A 26,416-nucleotide genomic window follows, 5' to 3' on the forward strand; every position below is an offset into this window, starting at 1 on the left:
CTCAAAAACCCTGCTGTACTTGCACCTCCAACAGCTTTGAGCTCTTCTAAGTACCTACGAGCAATCTCCTTGCCTGCCTCTACCTGTGCAACGTCACGAATGGTTCTGACAGACCAAACAACTGCAGGATCATTAGGGCTTGGCAGGTCGCCTTGGATCAGGGGATCGATTTTGGAGATGGCTTGTTCAGATGAATATTCAATCAGACATCTACCCTCTAGCTGGTTTGGTTCATCGGGAATCCGTACCACTTGAGAAACTTTACCGTCAGCTGAAAAAACTCCACAAATATCCTCATCTGTACAGCTCTTTTCAATGCCAGTCACATAAAGTGAGCGTCGGCCATCTACTTCGAAGCAGTTACAAAGATCCATACTTGACTAAATAAAAAACTGAAAGGTGGATGCTGTGGGCTGGAGAAAATGCTACTGTTTATCAATCTCCTGGCTGGCTCGCCACTTTGTAACGCATCTGACGGGACCAAAGCTTTTATGCGCAAATATCAGGACTGTGGACCTTGGATAGCAAATCAGTGTCTATAACAATCAGGTACAATACAGCTAACAGGCCCAAAGGAGACACAGTTTATCTGTGGAAGTGTTACAAAGGATTCAATTGTGTCAAACTCTAATCAGGAACTAGGTCTACTTAAAGGAGATTGATAGTAGCTGCTCCACTCTAAGAGTGTCAGTAATCTCCAGCCTACAATAAGCACCAGACTTGCTTAAGGACAATGACAATTTATTTACATACAACCCAAAATAACAAAAGAGACAATACAGGGTTTGTTGCACAGTTTCCTATCCTAAATTGTCCATGAACCCGACCGATCGGGCTCCAGTGCGAGAATGCGGATGTTGTTCCAGCTGTTTGGCCAAAAATAAAATAGAAATTAAATAAAAAAATACCTGAGCTCAGAGTATTTAAAGTGCACGTTGGGGCCCTTAAGGTTACTCCTACCGCCTCCTTGAAATGATGCAGTGTCGAGCGGTATCAGCAACCAGCGGTCGGAGGATCAGCCTGCAGTAGTTCTTTCCCACCAGGCAGGATGGCTCAGCCGAATCATTCAGTGAAGATCATCATGAAGAAGTTTATGCATGTGGAACAGGATACCCCCGGGAAAAACCAGCCTACACACAAGTGTGCAGGGGAATTAACCAACTTATATAATTCTTTCCACTAAACTAATATGAAAGCTCATTTACAGACACAAAAATCAACTTAAACATAGTAATTACTCATTTGAAAATGTAACAAACAATTAAATGCTCATGAAATATAAACGGAGCATACATAACGTTTACGCGGGGAAAAACATACCCTCACACATTTTTGTGGGGAAATTTGCATCCGCCGCCATATTAGAACTTGGCCTACTCAGCCACTAGCAGTCAGCAAATCAATTTCCTAATAACACGGCTAACACACATATACTGAACAAGTATAGCTTTACTGCTAACAACAACATTTTGGGAGCTGGTATAATATTTAAAAGAACATGTAATGGAGAAAAAACTCACCAGAAAGTTTTGTGTAATGGCGACTACCTGTCGGCCTCAATTCAGCCTCATGCGCACACAGCTAACATGACTTCTCACTCTAACAACACATTAAAACGTTTTGATTTCAACCATGAATTTTCCTTGAAACTTATCTACATTAATTAATCTGAACATACCCGACTCTCCGTGATATGGAACAGAGAATAGTAGTGTGTTTCTTGTTCAAAAACCCGCGGAGGAATGGAGGAAAGTTGTGGCGCAGCAGCTCAGAACACGTTGCAGCAAGTGATGCGTTTATAGACCATCGGAAAAAAAATAGAAATTTCATACACTAGCGAATAACCAGGGTTACATACACATATTGCATTAATAGCAAAAGTTCTTGCATGACCATCTCATATCACAAGGGGCCTACTCTTTCAGCCTGATGAATTTCTCCTCCTCCCTAGACCTCAACTCCAACTGTCCACAAAGCCCACTGGCTCCTCCAAAGGGCACCTGAAAATGAAGAGACACAATTTGTGTTATTAAAACAATAGTCTAAAACATTCAGCCACAATTTGAACATTATATTATGATGGATGAATAAGGGAAACTAACAAAACATTATATCATGCATACATGTTTTTCTTATCAGCCTAAATGATGATGAAAATGTTCTGTTCTGCTTTGTTTACTGTTAATAGATAGAAAAAAAATAAATAGGAGTTATGGGAACGTACATGAATTTGGGGGAATTTCCTGGAAACTGGGGGGCAATTTAAATGATCTGCATCATGAACACACACACACAAACACCCAATATCCCTGCAGTAAGCTGTGCTGTGTGCATATCATTGAAGGAATAACCTTTTAAAAAGGTACAGCTGACATAAGTAGTAGATCACATGACAGTTATTAAAAAAAGATTATACATTATGTTCTGTAAACACTGTGGCAAGACCAGTACCTAACACTCATACATTGGGATGTTTAATTTGAAGGCGGAGCTTATTTTAACTATTACAATTTTCTGCTTTACTGTTAGTTATAGTAACTAGGCCTGTCACGATAACAAATTTAGCTGTACGATAAATTTTCTCAGAAATTATCGCGATAAACGATAATATTGCGCAGAGCGCTAATGTGTCATTTTGAGACCATTCTCAACTAATATAGTGACATATGCCGTAATAATGCAAGTACACATTTTCAAAGGTCAATAAACTAAATAAATAAAAGCGCCTTTTTCACTGTTGCATCTTCAAATAAACTCCAGACAAGTAGACAAGCATGCCGGTTTTAATGACGAACCAAACTTCAGCACTTTACATCGAACAAAAACCCGTGTTCTTCTTCTGCTCTTCAAAATCTACTGCTTGTGAAACAAAGTCATTCTGCCCTCTGTTGGCCTTATAAGTAACTACAACCCAACAGTTAGCTGGGATACCACATTCACATACGCCGGGACACCGGCCCAAAAGTTATGCGGCCCACTGGGAATCCTCCCAAACCTCTCGATTAGCCGGCATTGCTCTTAATGTGTATTTTGTCATATACGGTAGTATATAGGCTGATTCTATTTGCGTAATGTGCCTGCGGATTACAGTGGTTATTACGGTAGACCAGGAAGTGGGGGCTTTGTACTGACGTCGTAAGCTAGAATGTGTGTGTTCTGCTTACATGTGGGAAGCAGCGAAACAATAAAAGAGGAGATGCTTGCATCTATTATTTACATATTTCAGCATGAGAATCGGAGGTTTAGCGCGAGAGCGTGAGAAGCCACTTAAATACGAAAGTCTCACGGCCATTGCGTGTTGGCAGCCGTGCAAAACAAATGCGGCTTACCGGCTCGTGCTGCAACATGCTGCAGTCAAGTGTGACACTAGAGAGATCACTCTGCAAGAAACCAGAGCGTTTAGTCGAAATACTCCATAGTGAAACCTATTGTCATACACAGTCTATGGTAAAGGGGGGACGAAAAAAAATTATCGCGGCCGGCAAACTTATCGTGCTCTTATTTTCTTATCGTTCAATTAATTGACTTATTGCTTATCGCGACAGGCCTAATAGTAACTGTATTAACATTGGTCAACAGAAAGTGATGCCATGCAGCGTGCAGTAGTGGCAGTCACTTGAACTCAGTTACGCACATGCATAGGACATGCACATTTGGTCGCCTCGGTTACGGAAACAGACGACCGGAAACCGGAAAATGGGTCCTATAACTAGTGAAATAACTGTCTACTGTGACGAAAAAATGTGTCAACCCAAATAATGCAGACTGGTGAAAATTTAGACAATTTATTATGAATTTCGTTACTAAAACGGACACATTTGGCATCGAAAGTAACGGTCTGCATATCAGTGTTTCCCCCTCGAAATTAATTCACTACCGCAACGTTACTGAAGTGTCGCCGCCAACTTTTCACCCTTGTGTTACAGAGAATCGTGTTCTACTATGTTGACGTCACTGGATAAATATTATATCGTTACGTTACTGCTTTATTTAGTATCTAAACTTCAGTTATTTTTATCGGGAAAACTGCCGCCCTCACACTTACAGACAAGCCCGGTGGACCAATGTGGCGTTAAGCTAACTTTAAATTAACTTGTGAACAGTAGCATATCTTGCGCCAAACTATCAAAATACAGGCGGACCTACATATTATCACAAATTTAAAACAGAACAGCAATGACTTACCTGCTAAATGACAGTTGTAGTCCTACGTGCTAGTCTTAGTTGATGCTTCACCCAGTAACGTCCAAAGCCAGTCCTGGTGCGCAACTGCCCCCGTCCTGCATTAGTTTCAAAACACTGCACTTTCAGAGTAAAAATTACGCAGTATTTCTAAGTTTATGTACATAAAAATATTAAACATTTAAATATTATGAGGAAAACAAAAATAAAACTTATGCTTTCCCCATAGTTCGTGTATTACATTAATACAACGTTTAATTTTACCTAAAAAACTATAGTTCTGACTGGATCTTAAAAATACTAGGTAGAAATTATGACAGTTACTCAAATAGTATTTACTCCACCAAAAAGTCACTTTTTTCAGCGCGTGTTGTGGTGGATGTACGGGATATTCTGTCCGCTTTCTCCACTATACAGCTGAAATCACCTGCCAACCTCTGTTCCACAACACACATAGGGCTGAAGCATTTGCAATAATACAATCCGTTCTTGCATATCAGTAGCGCAATACATGTTGATAATTCTGAGTGGAAAAAACATTTTTTCTGTATCTATTAACATTATTCTACCATCCATTTTTTTTTGCCACCATTGCCACCGGGCCTGATCCCCAGAAGGGACAAATTTTTTATCTCTGTCAAAGAAAAATAGAACCAAATTGGAGCAGCTGACAGGGTCTGCTGTATGGACATGCGCACAAGCAGAAACATGTGTCCATGTTATCAAAGGGCTGCGCGTGTGTCTCATATTTTGCAGGCGCTTGTGGCAACAACGTGAGGTTGGCTACAGGAGCTAGAGAAATTGTAAAGATAGCCCTTGCTGTAACTGATATACTTACCTGGCAGGGGAGACACCATGATCACACGAGTGGTTGTTTGGGTTTATTTCCGCCTAGAGAGTATACACCGGCTGTAACGTGATGGCGTTCAACTTTACTGGTTCCAGGCGGAACGCAGTACGCTTCGATTTGCAAGAAGAAACTGAAATGGATCGGTTACAGTTCAGCAGGAATGTTATCCAAAAGGGACTGGGATTCACGCCAATACAATTGGACTTTATTTTTGCCTTTCCTGGAAAGAAATCCTTTGAGGTAATCTTTTCTACACGTGTTTTCTTTGAAAAATGCATTCATGCTTTCCATACTCAGAAAGACTCAAAACCATACTTAAAAAACATTACAATGACCCCACTCTCGGAAAGGGAACCAAAATCTGTCACGGTGATTATGTATTCTGAACAAGTATTCTGTCATCAAGGTGTCAAGTGTTAAAGGGCATGGAACTTCGAGACCAAGATGGAATTAAAACTGGAGCAAGACGCTCTCTCGTACAACTGCAAGTAGATGAAACAACTGGGAACGTTAACCATCTGCCCCAAACCATACAACTAGGAGCAATCAGAGGTTACGTTTCTACCAAGGCCAACCAAAGACCTGTAGAAAGTGTGGCTCCATATCTCACCTGGCGTCAGACTGCACCTCCACTTATTGCAGGAACTGTGGCAGTACGGAACACGTCACCAAAGACTGTTCTCTACCAAAAAAATGCAACTTATGTAATTCTGACACGCATTCTTTTCGAAACTGTTCAAAATCATACGCCAATAAAGCAAGGAAACAAACTGACGAGGGACAAGAGGCGAGTGAAGAACTAAACCTGCAGCTGCATGATATTGATGGAGACGAGGACAACCTGCAGCTGACTTCCACTGACGAGCTTCCAAGTACAAGTCAGCAGGAGGATGACACGGAGGGAGCGAGGGACGTCTCGGACACCACTATGATACCACAACCTTCAGTGACAACGGATCGGGAGACGAAGGATCTATCTCAAGCGGGAGAAGGATCGTCGCCCCCCTCTGCCGGACCCCCCTCCCCTTCCCCTGAACCTCACCCTCAGGACCAGATAACATCAGAAATAACGGCAACGGAAGTACAAGACCATCAAATTAGAGAGAATTTACCCCCCCTAACAACCACGAAGGAATGTAGAGACTTCTTGGACTTAATGATAGCGGACTTTGCCCTTGATGACCAGAGCTCTACAAACCTGCCAACCCCCAACACCCTCCCTATTGACCCGAATAGAAAGAAAGATGAGGAAAAACCAAAATCTTCCTTGTCGATTACTCACCCTCCACCAAAGGAGCAACGGAGACGACCGCGCCCCGCATCATCTGGTTCCCCCGGTGAGGACTCGGACATACAAGGTAATTGGCTTCCCCCATCTGAGTCGACCCCGTATTTAGACCCACAAAACATAGTGGTTTTTTCAGAAATGACAATGATGAAAAGCAGTGAAGCCGCAACCAGCGACTCACAAATGGACAGTGTGGATTTTTCAAAACACAAAAAAAGAAAAAGAAAAAAATCAAATATCCCTAATACTGTATGATGAGTGCTTTTCTTATTTGAATTATCACCTAGCCCGTCAAAAACAAAAAAGAATAAATATACAACCCCTTTTTAGTAACCAGAATACGTTTAAAGTAGTATCGATTAATATAAGAGGTATCAATGACCCTACTAAATGCCAATCGATTCTCTCAACCCTGCACGCAGGAGGAGGAGACATTTTTTTGTTACAAGAATGTCATTTAACCTTCAAAAATAGCTATATTAATTTCCAAAATAGATGGCCTCATGGCCAATCTTTTTGGTCAGGTGATAGTAAAAATAAAGCCTCAGGAGTAGCCATTCTTATGAACAATACCTTTCTGTCTCTTAAAAAATTTCAAATAATAATAGATGGTAGAATGGTACTGTTAGACTTGGAAAAAAAGGTTTTCCATTTAGAATTATTAATGTGTACGGACCTAACGATTCGCAGGAACGGATATCCTTGCTTCAAATGCTTCAGCCTTATATTGGCTGCGGGAAGGAAGTCATTATAGCGGGTGACTTTAATTGCATAATGGAGAAGAAGGACAGAACAACTGGTACATCCATGACAACCCGACTGGACGCGAGCTCGTATACTTTAAAAAACTTAATATCCAATTGTAATTTAAAAGATGTCTTAAAAGACATGTATCCTGACAACTCGAATTACACTTGGTCAAACGGGACGGTCTTTTCACGCATAGACTACATATTCACAACCAAAGGAATATTACCACTCGAGGCAAAAAATGAGGTAGCACCTTTTTCAGATCATAATAAACTAACAGCCACCTTTGCGTTACCAGGAACCTTTGAAGCAAAAAGAGGTCCTTGGAAGTTAAATACCAGTCTCCTCAAGAATAACTCCATAGTGAAAAAATACAAAGAAAAATTGCAACAATGACTCTCCCTACTTTTTCTATATGATTCAGTGGGTGAATGGTGGGAAGACTTAAAATATAGAACTAAAACATTTTTTTAAAAAGAAGGAGTGAGAATTGTAAAGAAAAAGAAGGAATGGATAAATAGACAACAGGCAAAACTACAAAGAAATTATGAACTTCTGCAACAAGGTTACCCGATAGCAGAAGAGATTGCTAGACAAAAAACTGAAATAATGGCAGCTCTGAATGAACAAAGTAAAAGTTTTCTGATAAGAAGCAGAGAAAAATATATAGAAGAAAATGAAAAGTGTACGAGCTATTTTTTCAGGAAAGTACTCCACCCCAAAAATTCTATTCAGTCGGTAATAGACGAGACTGGTAACATCCTTTTGGAACCTAGGGAAATATTAAGGGTGACTCATGCCCTTTATTCCCAATTATATGGAGAAAAACACATTGATGAACAGGAAATGGATTTTTTTCTTTCTAAAGTAAAGACTAAACTAGGAAGCATTGAGAAGGAATCTTTGGAAACAGACTTAACAATAACAGATTTGACAAAAGCTTTATTCAGCATGGAAAACAATAAAACACCTGGACTAGATGGAATACCCAAAGAATTTTATGTTGCCTTCTGGGACCAATTGCAAGAACCCATGCAAAACATGTATAAAGAATCCCTCCAAAAATGTACATGACCTCTATCCATGCGTACGGGCGTAATTTCCTTACTGTTTAAGAAAGGAAACAAAAGCGATCTCAAAAACTGGCGACCACTGTCCCTTTTGGGAGTGGACACAAAGATTTTATCTAAAGTACCTTTTTTCAGATTGCAAAAGGTCATTAACCAGTTAATAGGAAAGGAACAAACTTGTGCGATTCCAGGGCGGAAAATAACAGACAACTTAGCACTGGTTAGAGACGCATTTTTATATTGTGAAGAAAGACATCTACCTTTGTGTATATTGAGTTTAGATCTGGAAAAAGCCTTTGATTGTATAAGTCGTATAAGTCATGCTTATACAGAAAGAACCCTGGACACTTTTGGTTTTGATGGGACTTTTAGGAAATGGTTAAATCTTCTTCAAGACAATGCTGTAAGTAGAGTATTAATAAATGGGTCGCTTACAAATACGTTAGATATAAAATCAGGAGTGCGGCAGGGGTGCCCTCTTTCACCCACTCTGTTTGTTTTAGCCATGGAACCACTGGCATGTGCACTAAGAGAAGCTGCAAGCATAAAATGCCTATCTCCCCCAGGTAGCAGGGGAGACGTAGCCAAGTTAAGTCTATATATGGACGATGTAACCCTTCTTTTAACAAACAATGACTCTATTCAGGAGACGCTAAGGCTGAGCGAATGTTTTTCCCTGGCGTCCGGCACCAAACTAAATAAACATAAGAGCGAGGTCTTATACCTCAATTGGAGAGAGACAAAAAACTCACAGGGACTCACTGAAAAAGAGGATTTTATTAAATTATTAGGAATTCAAATAGGCAAAAATATGGAGTTTTAAAATTGGTCGGATAAAATACCAAGGCTACAAGGCAAACTGTATCAGTGGAAAGACAGAACTATCATTATTCGGGAAAGTCTTACTAATTAAAACAGAAGTCATTTCTACAATAGCACAACTTGCAACAACTTTACCTCCACCACATAAGATAATAGCTTCCCTTAGGAAAATGATTTACCGTTTTATTTGGGGAACAAAACAAGAGAAAATAAAAAGGGAAATCATGTATAGACCACCCGAAAAAGGAGGAAGAGTATGGGGCGCCAAGTGTAAAAATTCAGTATAAAAGTTGTAGCTGACACATTTTCATTATTTATCTCACTTTTCTCACATTTAGCACATTTTTCCTACATTTAACATAACTTTTAACCACATGTATAATGGTCAAATAGAACATCTAAATCTAAATGTTAAATCTAAATCTAAATGTTTAAATCTAAATCTAAATGTTATATGTTTTTTATCTCTGTCAAAGAAAAATAGAACCAAATTGCAGCAGCTGACGGGGTCTGCTGTATGGACACACGCGCCATTCTTTTGTCTGTCCAAAAAAAAAAAAAAAAAAACTGGATGGTAGAATAATATTAATAGATATAGAAAAAAAAAATGGTTTTTCCACTCAGAATTATCAACATGTATTGCGCTACTGATATGCAAGAACGGATTGTATTATTGCAAATGCTTCAGCCCTATGTGTGTTGTGGAACAGAGGTTAGCAGGTGATTTCAACTGTATAGTGGAGAAAGCGGACAGAATATCACGTACATCCACCACAACACGCTTAGATGCAAGTTCTTATGGCTTAAAAAGCTAAATATCAGTTACAGCAAGGGCTATCTTTACAATTTCTCTAGCTCCTGTAGCCAACCACACGCGCCTACAAAGTATGAGACACACGCGGCAGCCCTTTGATAACATGGACACATGTGCATGCTTGTGCGCATGTCCATACAGCAGACCCTGTCAGCTGCTGCAATTTGGTTCTATTTTTCTTTGACAGAGATAAAAAATGTGTCCCTTCTGGGGATCAGGCCCGGTGGCAATGGACGAGTGCCCCCCCCCAAGGGCGACCATCCATCGGTGTGCCAGCGGCTGCTCTCCCTTGCTGGAACAACCAGACAAGCTCAAGGCCAAGCTCGGAGTCTGACCAATGTCAGACTAATTTCAGACGGGCTGGCGAGGCTATTTATAGGAAATTTTTCAATCACGTGACCGAGGCCTTTCGTTTTATTGCGTCATTCGACATAGGGTCAATGATGGGCGGGCCTATGGGTTACCATGCCGACAACTTGAGACTTTATGCCATAATAAAATGAAGGGCCTAGGGGGAAGCCATTCTTTTGTCTGTCAAAAAACAAAACAAAAAAAAAAAAAAAAAAAAACTGGATGGAAGAATAATATTAATAGATATAGAAAAAATGGTTTTTCCACTCAGAATTATCAACATGTATTGCGCTACTGATATGCAAGAACGGATTGTATTATTGCAAATGCTTCAGCCCTATGTGTGTTGTGGAACAGAGGTTAGCAGGTGATTTCAACTGTATAGTGGAGAAAGCGGACAGAATATCACGTACATCCACCACAACACGCTTAGATGCAAGTTCTTATGGCTTAAAAAGCTAAATATCAGTTACAGCAAGGGCTATCTTTACAATTTCTCTAGCTCCTGTAGCCAACCACACGCGCCTACAAAGTATGAGACACACGCGGCAGCCCTTTGATAACATGGACACATGTGCATGCTTGTGCGCATGTCCATACAGCAGACCCTGTCAGCTGCTGCAATTTGGTTCTATTTTTCTTTGACAGAGATAAAAAATGTGTCCCTTCTGGGGATCAGGCCCGGTGGCAATGGACAACCATTTTTTCTATATCTATTAATATTATTCTACCATCCAGTTTTTTTTTTTGTTTTTTTTTGCCATTGCCACCGGGCCTGATCCCCAGAAGGGACACATTCCTTATCTCTGTCAAAGAAAAATAGAACCAAATTGCAGCAGCTGACAGGGTCTGCTGTATGGACATGCGCACAAGCAGAAACATGTGTCCATGTTATCAAAGGGCTGCCGCGTGTGTCTCATACTTTGTAGGCGCGTGTGGCAACAACGTGAGGTTGGCCACAGGAGCTAGAGAAATTGTAAAGATAGCCCTTGCTGTAACTGATATTTAGCTTTTTAAGCCATAAGAACTTGCATCTAAGCGTGTTGTGGTGGATGTACGTGATATTCTGTCCGCTTTCTCCACTATACAGTTGAAATCACCTGCCAACCTCTGTTCCACAACACACATAGGGCTGAAGCATTTGCAATAATACAATCCGTTCTTGCATATCAGTAGCGCAATACATGTTGATAATTCTGAGTGGAAAAACCATTTTTTCTATATCTATTAACATTATTCTATGGGGCACCAAATTTAAAAATTCAGTATAAAAGTTGTAGCTGACACATTTTCATCATTTATCTCACTTTTCTCACATTTAGCACATTTTTCCTACATTTTCCTACATTTAACATAACTTTTAACCACATGTATAATGGTCAAATAGAACATCTAAATCTAAATTTTAAATCTAAATCTAAATGTTATATGTTAAATCTAAATCTAAATGTTATATGTTATATCTAAATGTTAAATCTAAATCTAAATGTTTAAATCTAAATGTTATGTTAAATCTAAATGTTAAATGTTATATCTAAATGTTAAATCTTATATCTAAATGTTAAATCTTATATCTAAATGTTAAATCTTATATCCAAATGTTTAACCTAAATGTTTCGAATATATGCTAATTAACCCCGCCCCTTCTAACCTCAACCAATACGCTAGGAGGGAAACACTCGCTTGCACGCGCACACACACAAACACAGGTCTTTACTGAGAATGTCCTTCTGCATTTACGAGCTGCACTTCAAAGTACACTTCCAACCAACCACTCACACCATTAATGGTAAGATGCATATATTTATTTTTAACTTAAATGTAAGAAAAGTGAGATAAATAATGAAAATGTGTCAGCTACAACCTACCTGGCAGGGGAGACACTATGATCACGCGAGTGGTTGTTTGGGTTTTTTCTGCCTAGAGAGTACGCATCGGCTGCAACGAGATGGCCTTTAACTTCACTGGTTCCAGGCGGAACGCGCGCTTTGATCTGCAAGGAGATATTGAAATGGACCGTTTACAATTCAGCAGAAACGTTATTCAAAAAGGACTGGGATTTACACCAATACAACTGGACTTCATTTTGCCTTTCCTGGAAAGAAATCCTTTGAGGTGATCTTCTCTTCACGCGACCTATTTGAAAGATGCATTCAAGCATTCAACGCTCAAAAGGACTCCAAACCATATCTAAAGAACATGACGATGACCCCGCTTTCGAAAAGAGAACCAAAATCTGTCACCGTGATTATGTACTCGGAACAGGTACGCATGGAGGACATTCACACCTGGCTGTCATTAAGGTGTAAAGTTCTAAAGGGCATGGAATTAAGAGACCAAGATGGAATTAAAACTGGCGGAAAACGTTTTTTTGTCCAATTACAAGTAGATGGAACAACTGGCAATGTTTATCATTTGCCCCAAACGATACAACTTGGGGCAATAAGAGGCTATGTTTTTTACCAAGGCCAACCAAAGACTTGTAGAAAGTGTGGCTCTATATCTCACCTGGCGTCAAATTGCACTTTGACCTACTGCAGAAATTGTGGCAGTACAGAACATGCCACAAAAGACTGTATTTTACCTAAAAAGTGTAACCTATGTAATTCGGACACACACTCTTTTCGGAACTGCCCCAAATCATATGCCAATAAAACAAGGGAACAGATTGGTGAGGATGAGGGACAAAAGGTGAGCGACGGACAATATCCACTCCTGCACGAGATTAGTGGAGACGAGGACAACCTGCAATTGATGTCCACTAACGAGCTTCCAACCACAAGCCAGCAGGAGAATGACACGGAAGGAGCGAGGCACTTCCCGGATACCACAAAGATACCACAGCCCGCAATGATAACGGACCGGGAGGTAAAGGATTTACTGCAAGCAGGAGAAGGACCGTTCCCCCCTTCCCCCGGTGAGGATTTGGACATACAAGGTAACTGGCCTCCCCCATCTGAATCGACTCCATACTTGGACCCAGAAAACATAATGGTATTCTCAGAAATGACAAGTAGTGAAGCCGCAACTAGCGACTCACAAACGGACAGTGTGGATTTTTGGAAAACACAAAAAAAGAAAAAGAAAAAAGCAAAATATCCTTAAAATTGTATGATGTACGAGTCTTCCTTTCTGATATATTACCAATTAGCCTCTATTGGTTGTCAAAAAAAAACAAACAAACAAACAAAAAAACTAAATAATAAATATACAACAACCCCTCCCTAATAATCAGAACACGCTAAAAATAGTGTCGATTAATATAAGAGGTATAAATGATCCTATAAAGTGCCAATCAATTCTCTCAACTCTGCATGCAGAAGGAGACCTTTTTTTGTTACAAGAATGTCATTTAGCCTTCAAGAATAGTTATATTAATTACCAAGACAGATGGCCTTATGGCCAATCCTTTTGGTCGGGTGATAATAAAAATAAAGCTTCAGGAGTGGCCATCCTTATGAATAATACTTTTTTGTCTGTTAAAAAAATTCAGATAATAATGGATGGTAGAATGATGTTGGAAGATCTGGAAAAAAATGGTTTTCCCTTTAGAGTTATTAACGTGTACGGGCCTAATGACCTGCAGGAACGGATAACCTTGCTTCAAATGCTTCATTCTCATATTTGCTGTGGAAAGGAAGTCATTATAGCGGGTGATTTTAATTGCATAATGGAAAAGAAGGAAAGAACAACTGGTGCATCCATAGCATCCCGAGTGGACGCAAGTTCATATACTTTGAAAAACTTAATGTCCAGCTGTAATTTAAAAGATGTCTTTAAAGACTTGTACCCTGATAATTTGATTTACACCTGGTCAAACGGGACGGTTTTTTCACGCATAGATTACATTTTCATAACTAAAGGAATATTACCAATCGAGGCCAAAAATGAGGTAGCACCATTCTCAGATCACAACAAACTAACAGCTACTCTTTCCTTACCAGGAACTTTTGGAGCTAAAAAAGGCCCTTGGAAGCTAAATACTAGTCTTCTCAAGAATGAGTTCATTGTGACAAAATATAAAGGGAAATTGCAACAATGGCTTTCCCTACTTTTTCTATATGACTCAGTGGGTGAATGGTGGGAAGACTTAAAACACAGAACTAAAACATTTTTTAAAAAAGAAGGATCGAAAATTGTACAAAAAAAGAAGGAATGGATAAATAGAAAACAGGCAAAACTACAAAGAAACTATGAACATTTGCGACAAGGTTACCCGATAGCAGAAGAGATTGCTAGACAAAAAACTGAAATAATGGCAGCTCTTAACGAGCAAAGTAAAGGGTTTCTGATAAGAAGCAGAGAAAAACATATAGAAGAAAATGAAAAGTGTACGAGCTATTTTTTCAGGAAAGTACTCCACCCCAAAAATTCTGTTCAGTCGGTAATAGACGAGACTGGTAACATTCTTTCGGAACCCAGGGAAATATTAAGGGTGACTCATGCTTTTTACTCCCAATTATATGGGGAAAAACATGTAGACAAACAGGAAATTAACTTTTTCCTTTCTAAGGTAAACACAAAATTAGGAAAGAAAGAATCCTTGGAAGCAGACTTAACAATAACAGAGCTGACAAAAGTCTTATTTAGCATGGAAAACAATAAAACACCTGGGCTAGATGGACTACCTAAAGAATTTTTTGTTACCTTTTGGGACCAATTGCAAGAACCCATGTTAAACATGTATAAAGAATCCTTCCAAAAAGGTACATTACCTCTATCCATGCGTACTGGGGTGATTTCTTTACTTTTTAAAAAAGGAAATAAAAGTGATCTCCAAAACTGGCGACCACTGTCCCTTCTGGGGGTGGACACAAAGATTTTATCAAAAGCACTCTTTTTCAGATTGCAAAAAACTGTCAGTCAGTTAATAGGGAAGGAGCAAACTTGTGCGGTCCCAGGCCGAAAAATAACCGATAACTTAGCTTTAATTAGGGACGCATTTCTATATTGTGCCGAAAGACATCTACCCCTGTGTATATTGAGCTTAGATCTAGAAAAAGCTTTTGATAGCATAAGCCATCACTACATAGAAAGAACCCTGGACACTTTTGGTTTTAATGGGACTTTTAGGAAATGGTTAAATCTTCTTCAAGACAATGCTGTAAGTAGAATATTAATAAATGGTTGTCTTACAAATACGTTAGAAATTAAATCAGGAGTGCGGCAGGGGTGCCCTCTTTCCCCCACTCTGTTTGTTTTAGCCATGGAACCACTGGCATGTGCTCTAAGAGAAGCTGCAAGCATAAAAGGCCTATCTCCCCCAGGTAGCAGGGGAGATGTAGCCAAGCTAAGTCTATACATGGGCGATGTAAGCCTTCTTTTAACAAACAATGACTCTATTCAGGAGACGCTAAGGCTGAGCGAACGTTTTTCCCTGGCATCAGGTACCAAACTAAATAAACATAAGAGCGAGGTCTTATACCTCAATTGGAGAGAGACAAAAAACTCACAGGGACTCACTGAAAAAGAAGATTTTATTAAAATATTAGGAATTCAAATAGGCAAAAATATGGAGATCAAAAATTGGTCGGATAAAATACCAAGGCTACAAGGCAAACTGTATCAGTGGAAAGACAGAGAACTATCATGATTAGGGAAAGTCTTAGTGATTAAAACAGAAGTCATTTCCACAATAGCACAACTTGCAACAACTTTGCCACCACCACATAAGATAATAGTTTCCCTTAGGAAAATGATTTACTGTTTTATTTGGGGAACAAAACAAGAGAAAATAAAAAGGGATATTATGTACAAACCGCTTGAGAAAGGAGGAAGAGCGGTACCTGAAATAGAATCCAAATTAAATGCGATGTTCTTGACGCCTATACTAAAAGCTTGCTTGATGGAAAAAACGGAGCTAGTGTGGGCTCACTTTGCAAAATTTTGGGTAGGGAGAGGAATAATGAGGAAATGGGGTGTAAGGGTAAAACTGGACACTCCTTATTCGGAGGACCGTCCAAAAATCTATGAATTGTTTCTAAAAAAAAAGTGCATCCTGATTTTGCTCAGATCCCTGCTGAAATATTAACTAGGAAAAAGATAGAGGAGTTATTATATGACTTAAAAAGACTAACACCAATAGGAAAACTGACCGAAGAACAATGTGTAAGAACTTGGAGAAATATAAATTGTAACAGCTTATCCAACTTGCATAAGGATCTAGCGTGGTACACAGTACACCAATGTTTACCGACACGGGTTTTTTTTAAAAAAATGAAATCTAACACGGAGCCCTAAATGTCCTAGGCCGTCATGTGGCGATGATGAAACAATTGAACACCTTTTCTGGACATGTCCTTTTGCTAGGGGAGTATGGCGTCTTATGAATACATGGCTTCAAAGTTTACTAAAATGCCCATTATCCTACGAAAAAATTGTATATGGTTGTCAAGAAAAAGAACCGGAAGGAAATATTTATTGTTGGTGGATTATTGTTAATTGTACAAAAGATGCAATGTGGAAAGCAAGGAATATATGGGTTTTTAAGAATTTTAGCATTGAAGGAAGGAGTGTTGTAAAATCTGTGATAAATCTAGGCAAAGAATACATAGCAAGAGATAAATGTGGTGGAACTGAAAAATACCTGTATATTAAATGGAAACTACCAAAAGACTAATGGACTAGAAGATACTCTGAACCGAATTATGCTACAAAGGAATTTTGTCATTATTTCGCTTTCCCAATTGAAAATATTTAAATTTAAATTTTTGTGTTGTAACATTTTCATTTTTCTTTTGATGATACGAGCTAAGGCTATATTGATTATTGCTATAAAGAGGAAAATGTGTTTTTCATGTCTTTGTGTTTAGGGTTTTTTCTTTCCTTTTTGTCTTTTAGAGCTCATGATTGTAAAAAACCCCCTTGTTGTTGTGAACAAAAAAACTCTGGAAAAACTGAATATTGAAAGATAGCGTTCACTTAGGAGGGAAGCGCTAGAAGCTATTGTGAACTAGATTATGTTATAAAAGAATTTTTGTTCTTATTTCCTTTTTTATTTTAAAATATTTTAAATTTACAATTTTCTGTTGTAATGTTATTCCATAATTTCTTTTAAGTATAGAAGCTAAGGAATTTGACTGGTGCCATAAGAAAAATGTGCTCTTTATGTCTTTGTGTTTTTTTTTTTTCTTTCCTTTTTCCTGTTTGTGTTCCTTTGTGCTCAGGGTTGTAAAAAGTCCCTTTGTTTGTGAACAAATAAAAAACTTTGAAAATTGAAAATTGAAAAATTGTGTCAGCTACAACTTTTATACTGTATTTTTACACTTGGCGCCCCATAGTATTCTACCATCCATTTTTTTTTTTTTTTTTTGGACAGACAAAAGAATGGCTTCCCCCGAAGCCCTTTATTTTATTATGGTATAAAGTCTCAAGTTTTGCCATTGCCACCGGGCCTGATCTCCAGGAGGGACAAATTTTTTATCTCTGTCAAAGAAAAATAGAACCAAATTGCAGCAGCTGACAGGGTCTGCTGTATGGACATGCGCACAAGCATGCACATGTGTCCATGTTATCAAAGGGCTGCCGCGTGTGTCTCATACTTTGTAGGCGCGTGTGGTTGGCTACAGGAGCTAGAGAAATTGTAAAGATAGCCCTTGCTGTAACTGATATTTAGCTTTTTAAGCCATAAGAACTTGCATCCAAGCGTGTTGTGGTGGATGTACGTGATATTCTGTCCGCTTTCTCCATTATACAGTTGAAATCACCTGCTAACCTCTGTTCCACAACACACATAGGGCTGAAGCATTTGCAATAATACAATCCGTTCTTGCATATCAGTAGCGCAATACATGTTGATAATTCTGAGTGGAAAAACCATTTTTTCTATATCTATTAACATTATTTTATGGGGCGCCAAGTGTAAAAATTCAGTATAAAAGTTGTAGCTGACACATTTTCATTATTTATCTCACTTTTCTCACATTTAGCACATTTTTCCTACATTTTCCTACATTTAACATAACTTTTAACCACATGGTCAAATAGAACATCTAAATCTAAATTTTAAATCTAAATCTAAATGCTATATGTTAAATCTAAATGTTATATGTTATATCTAAATGTTAAATCTAAATCTAAATGTTTAAATCTAAATCTAAATGTTATATGTTAAATCTAAATGTTTAAATGTAAATCTAAATATTATATGTTATATCTAAATGTTAAATCTATCTCTAAATGTTTAAATCTAAATCTAAATGTTATATGTTAAATCTAAATGTTTAAATCTAAATCTAAATGTTATATGTTAAATCTAAATGTTTAAATCTAAATCTAAATGTTATATGTTAAATCTAAATGTTTAAATCTAAATCTAAATGTTTAACCTAAATGTTTCCAATATATGCTAATTAACCCCGCCCCTTCTAACTGGACGCAAAATTTGCTTCGTTACTAGGGAACACCTTGGGGGCGAATCAGTAAGTAATGGGTAGTTAACCAGTACTTACTGGTGACCACAAAGACCAGGTTTATTAGGGAACTACTGGTTAATTATTTGCTTTATTACTAGTGAACGCCTTACTTGCGAATCAGTAAGTAATAAGTAGTTAACCAGTACTTACTGGTAGCCACAAAAACCAGACTTATTAGGGAACTACTTGTAGCGGTTGGCACCATAGGGTGTCGCTGTGTCGGTGGGGGCTGTTCCTCTATAAAAGGGGAAGTGGCACTGTAGTAGGGAGTGCCAGTTTCCTGTTGGAGTCGCCAGGACGTGCTGGGCCACGTCAGCCTTGGTGCAAGGTGATTTTAGCAGCATCAGGTAAATATGTTTTTATATGTTGAATTTTATATGGTGGATGAGTTTTAAATTTAGTTTGTAATGCAGGGCTGGGATCTGAGGGATGTTGATCCTGGGAAAAGAGTGTTGACTGAGTAAGGGAATTCAACGCTGCAGGTATGTTGTGATTAATGTGTTTGAATTAAAGTGTTGTTTTGTTGTAGTAATTTTGTATTTCTTTGTCTGCAGCTGTTGGGTACCGTTGCCTGCTGTCCTTTTAGGGTTTTTTGTTTTAAAGTTAGTCCGCTCCTGGTCCAATTGTTTGTGGTGGTGCTGATTGTATGGGCGGACTAACTGTTTAATTTTTTGTTTGTTTTGTTTGTTCGGGCACTCCCATGAGTTTAGCCCTCCTGTCAGTAGCCACCCGGAGCCGTTCTACATCCGACTTTCTTGCATGCAGACATGGGTATTAGTTTGCAGTGGGTTGCAGTGCAATCGTGTGTGGTTTTGGTTTTGCCCGCTATAGGGCGGGTTACCTAAGCGGGTTCTCCGCCTTTGTGGTGTGCGGTTCTAGTCGGGTGGGAGTACGCAGGTTCCGGGAAAGACGACAGGAGGAGCAAATGGAGATGACCCCCTACGTTTATGTGATTAATAAATTGAGTTAAAACTTTACATTGTTTATTCTTTAATAAATTTACGTTACACACTTCCCCCTGGTAACATACTGATTAATTATTTGCTTCATTACCCCTCTTTTTTCCTCGCCGGTAGCGTGGACTTCAGTCTCCGGAGGATGTGGATTAAGGCGGGTGGAGGTGTTTTAGGTATCTTTATTTAAGCCAAACGGCAGAATAACAACTTACAACCAGCCTCCTGTCGCTCACGTCGCAACCATAGATATATATAGAACGCTAGATGCCTTATGGCGGAGTCTTAAACGGCATCACAGGTCGGCCATCTTACCACAGGTTCGCTTCCTGGCAGAATCTGTCGAGCCTGAGGTAAACCAGGGTAAGGTCAGTGATATGCTGAAACATTATTATTCTTATCTCGATGAAATTTTGACGGATTTACAAATGGTTGGATTTATTAGAAACAGTATTAACGTGGTTATAATCCTGGATGCTTGGACATGTTGAGGCTACACCACGTCGCTAGGATGACGACAATAACCCTACAGAGCAACAGTATGAGACAGAAGCTCAACAAAACGGTGCTTTTCAAAGGGCATTAGCGCAATGTGGATGTTGGGTCTTCGGACACCGAGTTTCAGCTCCTAATTAAATATTTCTAAACAATGTGTTTCAGACTGGTTTTCTATGATTTCATATATGTAAATGTAAATTATACTGTACATTGAGGACATTTGATAATGCTGAAGGTTACCGTTTACTGTTTATACCAATATTAGTGGTATTAACCCTTTCAAGCATGAATTATAAGAAACAGTGCCACATGTTTTTTGCATACAGTATTTTACTTCCAGAGACACATACAGTGATGCTTTTTTATTTCTTGATCATATTTTACCTTATTTTTTAAATGTATTTTGACAGTTTATTCAAAATTATTAATTAGATAAGCTTTTCATATTTATATTATCTGGCTATTCTATAAAAATATGGCTATCATTTTTATTTTCCTGTTTATCACTAAAGAAAGTTTGGTTATTACAATGTATGAATTTACATATAGAAATATTCATTCTAGAGTAAGTGACAGTGTATTGCATGACTCACTGATGTCCCCTGAAGTGGCAAAATTACAAATATCCACCCAAGAATATACTAGAAAACAGCTGTCAAATAGGTGTCCACCGTAGTGGATGCTACGCATGAAAGGGGTAAATTTATATTGTGTATTCTGTGATTATGGTACATTATGAGCATGCATTATATTGAGAGGCGGATGAAGTATTGTCAGAGGTGGGTAAAATGTTCAGTTAAGTTTATCCCCTACATGTATGGTCTCAAGGCCTCAATTATTCAAGTATGCAGTGTCTACAGTATATACATCTGTGTACAGGGTGGGGATTTCAACATAGAGCCTTTCTTATAGCCTATTTGTAATAGGAAATATTAATCTACCTGTTTCAGAAAATTATTTTTAGGACAACATAATCATTAAAGGATTTCAACATAGAGCCTTTCTTATAGCCTATTTGTAATAGGAAATATTAATCTACCTGTTTCATAACATTATTTTTAGGACAACATAATCATTAATAACAATTGAGTATAATTATTACATCCACCCATGTTTATAACAAACCAAACCGTTTGAAAATCTGTTGAAATTTGATCAAGTTATGGGGTAACACTTTACAATACTGGACGCAAAATTTGCTTTGTTACTAGGCAACGCCTTGAGGGCGAATAAGGAAGTAATGGGTAGTTAACCAGTACTTACTGGTGACCACAAAGACCAGGCTTATTAGGGAATTACTGGTTAATTATTTGCTTCGTTACTAGCGAACGCCTTACAGGCGGATCAGGAAGTAATGGGTAGTTAACCAGTACTTACTGGTACCCACAAAGACCAGGCTTATTAGGGAATTACTGGTTAATTATTTGCTTCGTTACTAGCGAACGCCTTACAGGCGGATCAGGAAGTAATGGGTAGTTAACCAGTACTTACTGGTACCCACAAAAACCTAACTTATTAGGGAACTACTGGTTAATTATTTGCTTTGCTACTAGCGAACGCCTTACTGGCGAATCAGGAAGTAATGGGTAGTTAACCAGTACTTACTGGTGCCCACAAAAACCAGACTTATTAAGGAACAAAAGAGAAATTCTTCATGTGAGTACTGCATTACTCTGACTCGTTGAGTGAACAGCTCCTTTAGTCAAAAACCTGTTTCCTGGTGGTTTTGGAAGGCTTTCTAAGGATGAAAAGCAGTTTTATTTATTTATTCTTGTACTGCTGTGTCATCTTACCTTTACTTGTTCATCACTTACTAAGTAATAAGTCATTACTTAATCATTGACTGGTCATTATCTATTATACTGTTTACCTTCATAAAAAAGTCAAACATAATACCAAGTACTTACTGAGGAACGCATCATTAACTACTCAGTACCTGACCAGTACCTACTACTTTTGTGTACATTATTGTAAAGTCAAACATCATACCAAGTACTTACTGAGGAACGCATCATTAACTACTCAGTACCTGATCAGTACCTACTACTTTTGTGTACATTATTGTAAAGTCAAACATCATACCAAGTACTTGCTGAGGAACGAAGCAGTAACTAATCATTACCTGACCAGTACCTACTACTTTTGTGTACATTATTGTAAAGTCAAACATCATACCAAGTACTTACTGAGGAACAAAGCAGTAACTAATCATTACCTGATCAGTACCTACTACTTTTGTGTACATTATTGTAAAGTCAAACATCATACCAAGTACTTACTGAGGAACAAAGCAGTAACTAATCATTCCCTGACCAGTACCTACTACTTTTGTGTACATTATTGTAAAGTCAAACATCATACCAAGTACTTACTGAGGAACAAAGCAGTAACTAATCATTCCCTGACCAGTACCTACTACTTTTGTGTACATTATTGTAAAGTCAAACATCATACCAAGTACTTACTGAGGAACAAATCATTAACTACTCAGTAACTGATCAGTACCTACTACTTTTGTGTACATTATTGTAAAGTCAAACATCATACCAAGTACTTACTGAGGAACGAAGCAGTAACTCATCATTACCTGATCAGTACCTACTACTTTTGTGGCATTTTTTCTATATTGAAAATAACAGTTTGATCTCTTTAGGCTTTATGCATATAGCTATGTAACGTGTGCAAACTATTCAAAATTGATAACAACTGCAGAAGAAGAGACAGTATTTATTACACAAAATGTACCTTAAAGTTAGACACACACGCACACACATGCAAGTTTTTCCCCCAATAAATGGAAACTATCCTTTCCATATATTTTAAACTTTGTACTGTTTGCATATCTCGTGAAGCATATGTCCAAGTGCACCATTCTTGTGAGATTTGGCCACCCAATGTGTCCACTGTATTGAGGCCAGCTGTTTCTTCAAGGTGTTCTCTGTTCGACTGCCAGGCAGTCTCCAGACCTGGGATTTGTAGGTAGACCACTCACAGTCAATGTTCTTTGTATGGGCACCTGTTTCTGCGTTTACAAATGACTGGCTGTGGTTTACTGAATAGCGAACATATCCACTATTAGTCAGTGCCGTCATATAACCCTCCATTGATCTGAGATGATAGTGGTCCCTTGGCAATCATAACACCTTAAGACTGGGATCAAGTGCCACCAGGATTGTTTTCTGACTAGCTTCAGAATGGGCCACCTTCTCATGCCTGTTATGCCTAGCATTCCAAAGACCCATGTTCGCCTCCTCCAGATTCGTCCACATCTTCCCCGACCATACTGTGAAAATAAGAAAACATGTTAGTAAAAGAATGTTTAATATTGTCCAGAAATTCACAAAGTTCTTTGTATTTACTTGTAAAAACACACAGAAATATCATATAATTGGATATACTATTAGATCATTTAATTGGCTGTGTAAATATCAGAGTTAAAAAGTACAAAAACAATGTATAAGAAAATCACTTATAAACATCTTTACAAGATATTATCATTCCACTTTTAGATCACAAAACCAAAGTGTGGTCACATCTTTTCTTTTAAATGAAGAAAAAGTTGTCAAATTACACTGATTTGCAACGACATTAGAACATGACATCCGAAATAACGTTATCTTGTTACAATAGTGTTGAGGAATCTGACCTCTGATGCTGATTTTTTGCCTAATTGACCACTGCAGGGCTTCGGTCTGAAAGCACTTAAGCTATCAGTAAAGTGTGTGTGTAAGTCTTGTAAATTAAATACAGTGTCCTTCACGGTAAATAAAATACATCATATCAGCATAAATCAACTAGTATTCATCAGTGATGCTATAACACTTAAACATATAGCATGCACATGTTAGCTTAAAGTAATCTGAAGTTAACAGTCATACGGTTAGCTAAACGATGCTAAATCGCGATCATGCTAACGGGCAGAAATGGGCATTTTAAAGAGTGCAAACATACACAGGAGCGGGACAACACTAGCAGAAAGAGTAAGTTACATTTAAAAATTAATCTTGTCTCAGAATAAACACAACTTACATCGTCAGTGACCGCTGTACCGCTGGAAACATGTCGAAGGTAGAACGTGAAGAAAAGGAAGAGGAAGTGCATAAGCCGTCTTCAAAATAAAATGCCTACTTCAAATTAAAGGTATGAATACATGAACATTTATAATTGGAAGAATTCATAACAAATTGCATAAAGCTGTTTAATTATGAGGTATCTAAGCATAGCATTTGTATGGTACACACTTAAGTCTTTACCATATGGGGTTCTCTGTCCCACAGACTGGATTGACACAAGAACATGCATTCCATGCAAATGAGCATCCTATAGGCAAACTCTATGATTGGAGGACACAGGACTGAGGAATTTTCTTTGTTTAAACCCTATATAAGACAGAATGACACATCAAGTCTTTAGGTCTTCGTTCTGGCTTTGGGACCTCCAGATTTTGCTGCAGAAATCTGTTTTGATGTCTGAACTTTTGTAATAAACTTCTTTTTATTATTCAAGTCAGTGTCCAGAGACGTTTTTGCCTGAAAGCCAATTTTTCCACATCTCCTGATCAAGATACATCAAATTTGGCGTCACGAACAGGATTCGAACCTGTGCGGGGAAACCCCATTGGATTTCGAATCCTGTTCGTGACGCCAAATTTGATGTATTCAAATACATCAAAACAGATTTCTGCAGCAAAATCTGGAGGTCCCAAAGCTGACTGTCTCTATTCTTTCCCCCTCTTACATCTTTGTAATTATGATGTTCATGTCATAATGAAATCTATTTGTATCGCAGCATATAATAGAACATTGTGTTACATACATGTAATGCATTGCAAATGTAACAGCCATGTCTTTACCAGATTCCTGCCACACACACAATCTTTTAAGTTGGGTTTGGTGTGCCCCTTTTTTACTTTGAGCACCTGCCCTTTTACATCTCTCTACATAAGCCTGAGACAAACAACATTATTACATTATGCAGAAGCTAATAAGTGACGTGTGCATGTTGTCACTATCTGTAAAATGATGTGAACGGCACCATGATCATAGAAAGTAGTAAATATTCAACTAATCTGATGATAAAGTCTCCAGGTCTAGAGCTCCCTCTACAGATGATTAAAAATGATGTCTTCAGTTCACTGGGAGCAGCTGTTGGGTTTTTGTGCAGCTCTTTAAACCACCTGCATCACTGTGTTGACGCACAGAACAGAAATACACTCCGCTGTCTTCAGGCTCCAGCTTCTTTGCTGTCAGAGATCCAGTCTGAGCATTTTTCTTCTCTGCTGGGAATTTCTTCTCACTGAAGCCGTTTGTATATTTATGTTGAGAATTAACTGAAGAAAAAACTATTTCCTTCATTTCCTCCCCTGGCAGCTGTTGATACCAGTACATCTCGATGTAACTAGCACCCTTCGTGTGGTCACAGAATATTGTTGCATCTTCACCCTTCTTCCCCCACAGTATGGGGGTCTGGTTAACATCACTTCCATCAGTCAGACCTGTGCGGACAACAGTCAAAGTTACGATCAGTTAATATTTTGATAGTTTATAGTTTCATAGATGTTTTCATCTTCTAATCACTGAAATCAATCTGCTGATTTTCCAGATGTTTACCTTTCATCCAGAGTACAAACACCAACAAGCTGAGGAGACCATGTCTGATAGCAGTCATGTTCTAAAACTAATTAAAAGCTCAGTTATCTATCAGTGTAGTTCCACAGAGATGAAGAGATGCAGGAAGGTGTGTCAGTGCGGGGTGTGACGTTCTCTGATCATGTGGACCATTTAGAAGGTCACATTTGTTACATGTGATGATGAACTGAACACAGCTGTAAAACTAGAGGATCATTCTTTATGTGAAATATGTCAAAAGAAATTAAAGAGAAGATTCAAACAAAATGTGACTGATTTTTTTCCCACAAAAATCTGAACTGTTCACTTTAATCCAAACAATTAAAAACATGATTGATTCCAAAAGCCAAATAATAAAAAGATTATTAACCTTTTAATGATCTGACATTCACAACAGAAACTCCAATGATGTGAGCAGGTGTGGTATGATGATGATTGATGATGATGATGTCCATGTTCTGGTTCACTGCCAGACTGTGTTACAGTTGTATTATGTCATATGTAGGCAGAGGTGAGGACCCAAACGCAGGCAGATGAGGCAGAACGGTGCAGTTAACAGGTTTATTTCCAAACTTAGGAACCAGGGAAAACCAGCTATTACAGGGATGAACCATGAGGATACGACAGGAACAACTGAAAACCATGAGGTACATATACACAGAGGGAGTATGAATGAGTAATCAGACCAGCTCAACTACTGAGCCAGAAACAGAAACCACAGAGCACAACAGGGAAAACAGGACAAAAAGTGATAAAACCCAGAACTACAAACCAAAAATCAAGACAAAACTAAAACA

The 26,416-nt window shown here is 38.4% G+C and overlaps 2 long non-coding RNA genes and 1 gene segment (V, D, J or C); all 3 read right to left on the bottom strand.

Moving 5' to 3' along the window:
- Positions 1-726: 726 nt before the first annotated feature.
- On the bottom strand, positions 727-1,595 carry LOC121631157. Its single transcript, XR_006008681.1, has 2 exons — positions 1,521-1,595; positions 727-1,130 (listed from the first exon to the last, which is right to left on the bottom strand). It is a non-coding gene; the product is annotated as an uncharacterized LOC121631157 (long non-coding RNA).
- A 21,568-nt stretch (positions 1,596-23,163) lies between these two features.
- LOC121631148 lies at positions 23,164-24,135 on the bottom strand. Its single transcript, XR_006008671.1, has 2 exons — positions 24,022-24,135; positions 23,164-23,275 (listed from the first exon to the last, which is right to left on the bottom strand). It is a non-coding gene; the product is annotated as an uncharacterized LOC121631148 (long non-coding RNA).
- A 983-nt stretch (positions 24,136-25,118) lies between these two features.
- LOC121631649 lies at positions 25,119-25,735 on the bottom strand. The segment is given in 2 exon segments: positions 25,119-25,486; positions 25,602-25,735. Coding segments are annotated over 2 exon segments (426 nt in total).
- Between the last annotated feature and the right edge of the window lie 681 nt (positions 25,736-26,416).

The sequence above is a fragment of the Melanotaenia boesemani genome, chromosome 20 (assembly GCF_017639745.1).
Source record: "Melanotaenia boesemani isolate fMelBoe1 chromosome 20, fMelBoe1.pri, whole genome shotgun sequence".
NCBI lineage: Eukaryota > Metazoa > Chordata > Actinopteri > Atheriniformes > Melanotaeniidae > Melanotaenia > Melanotaenia boesemani.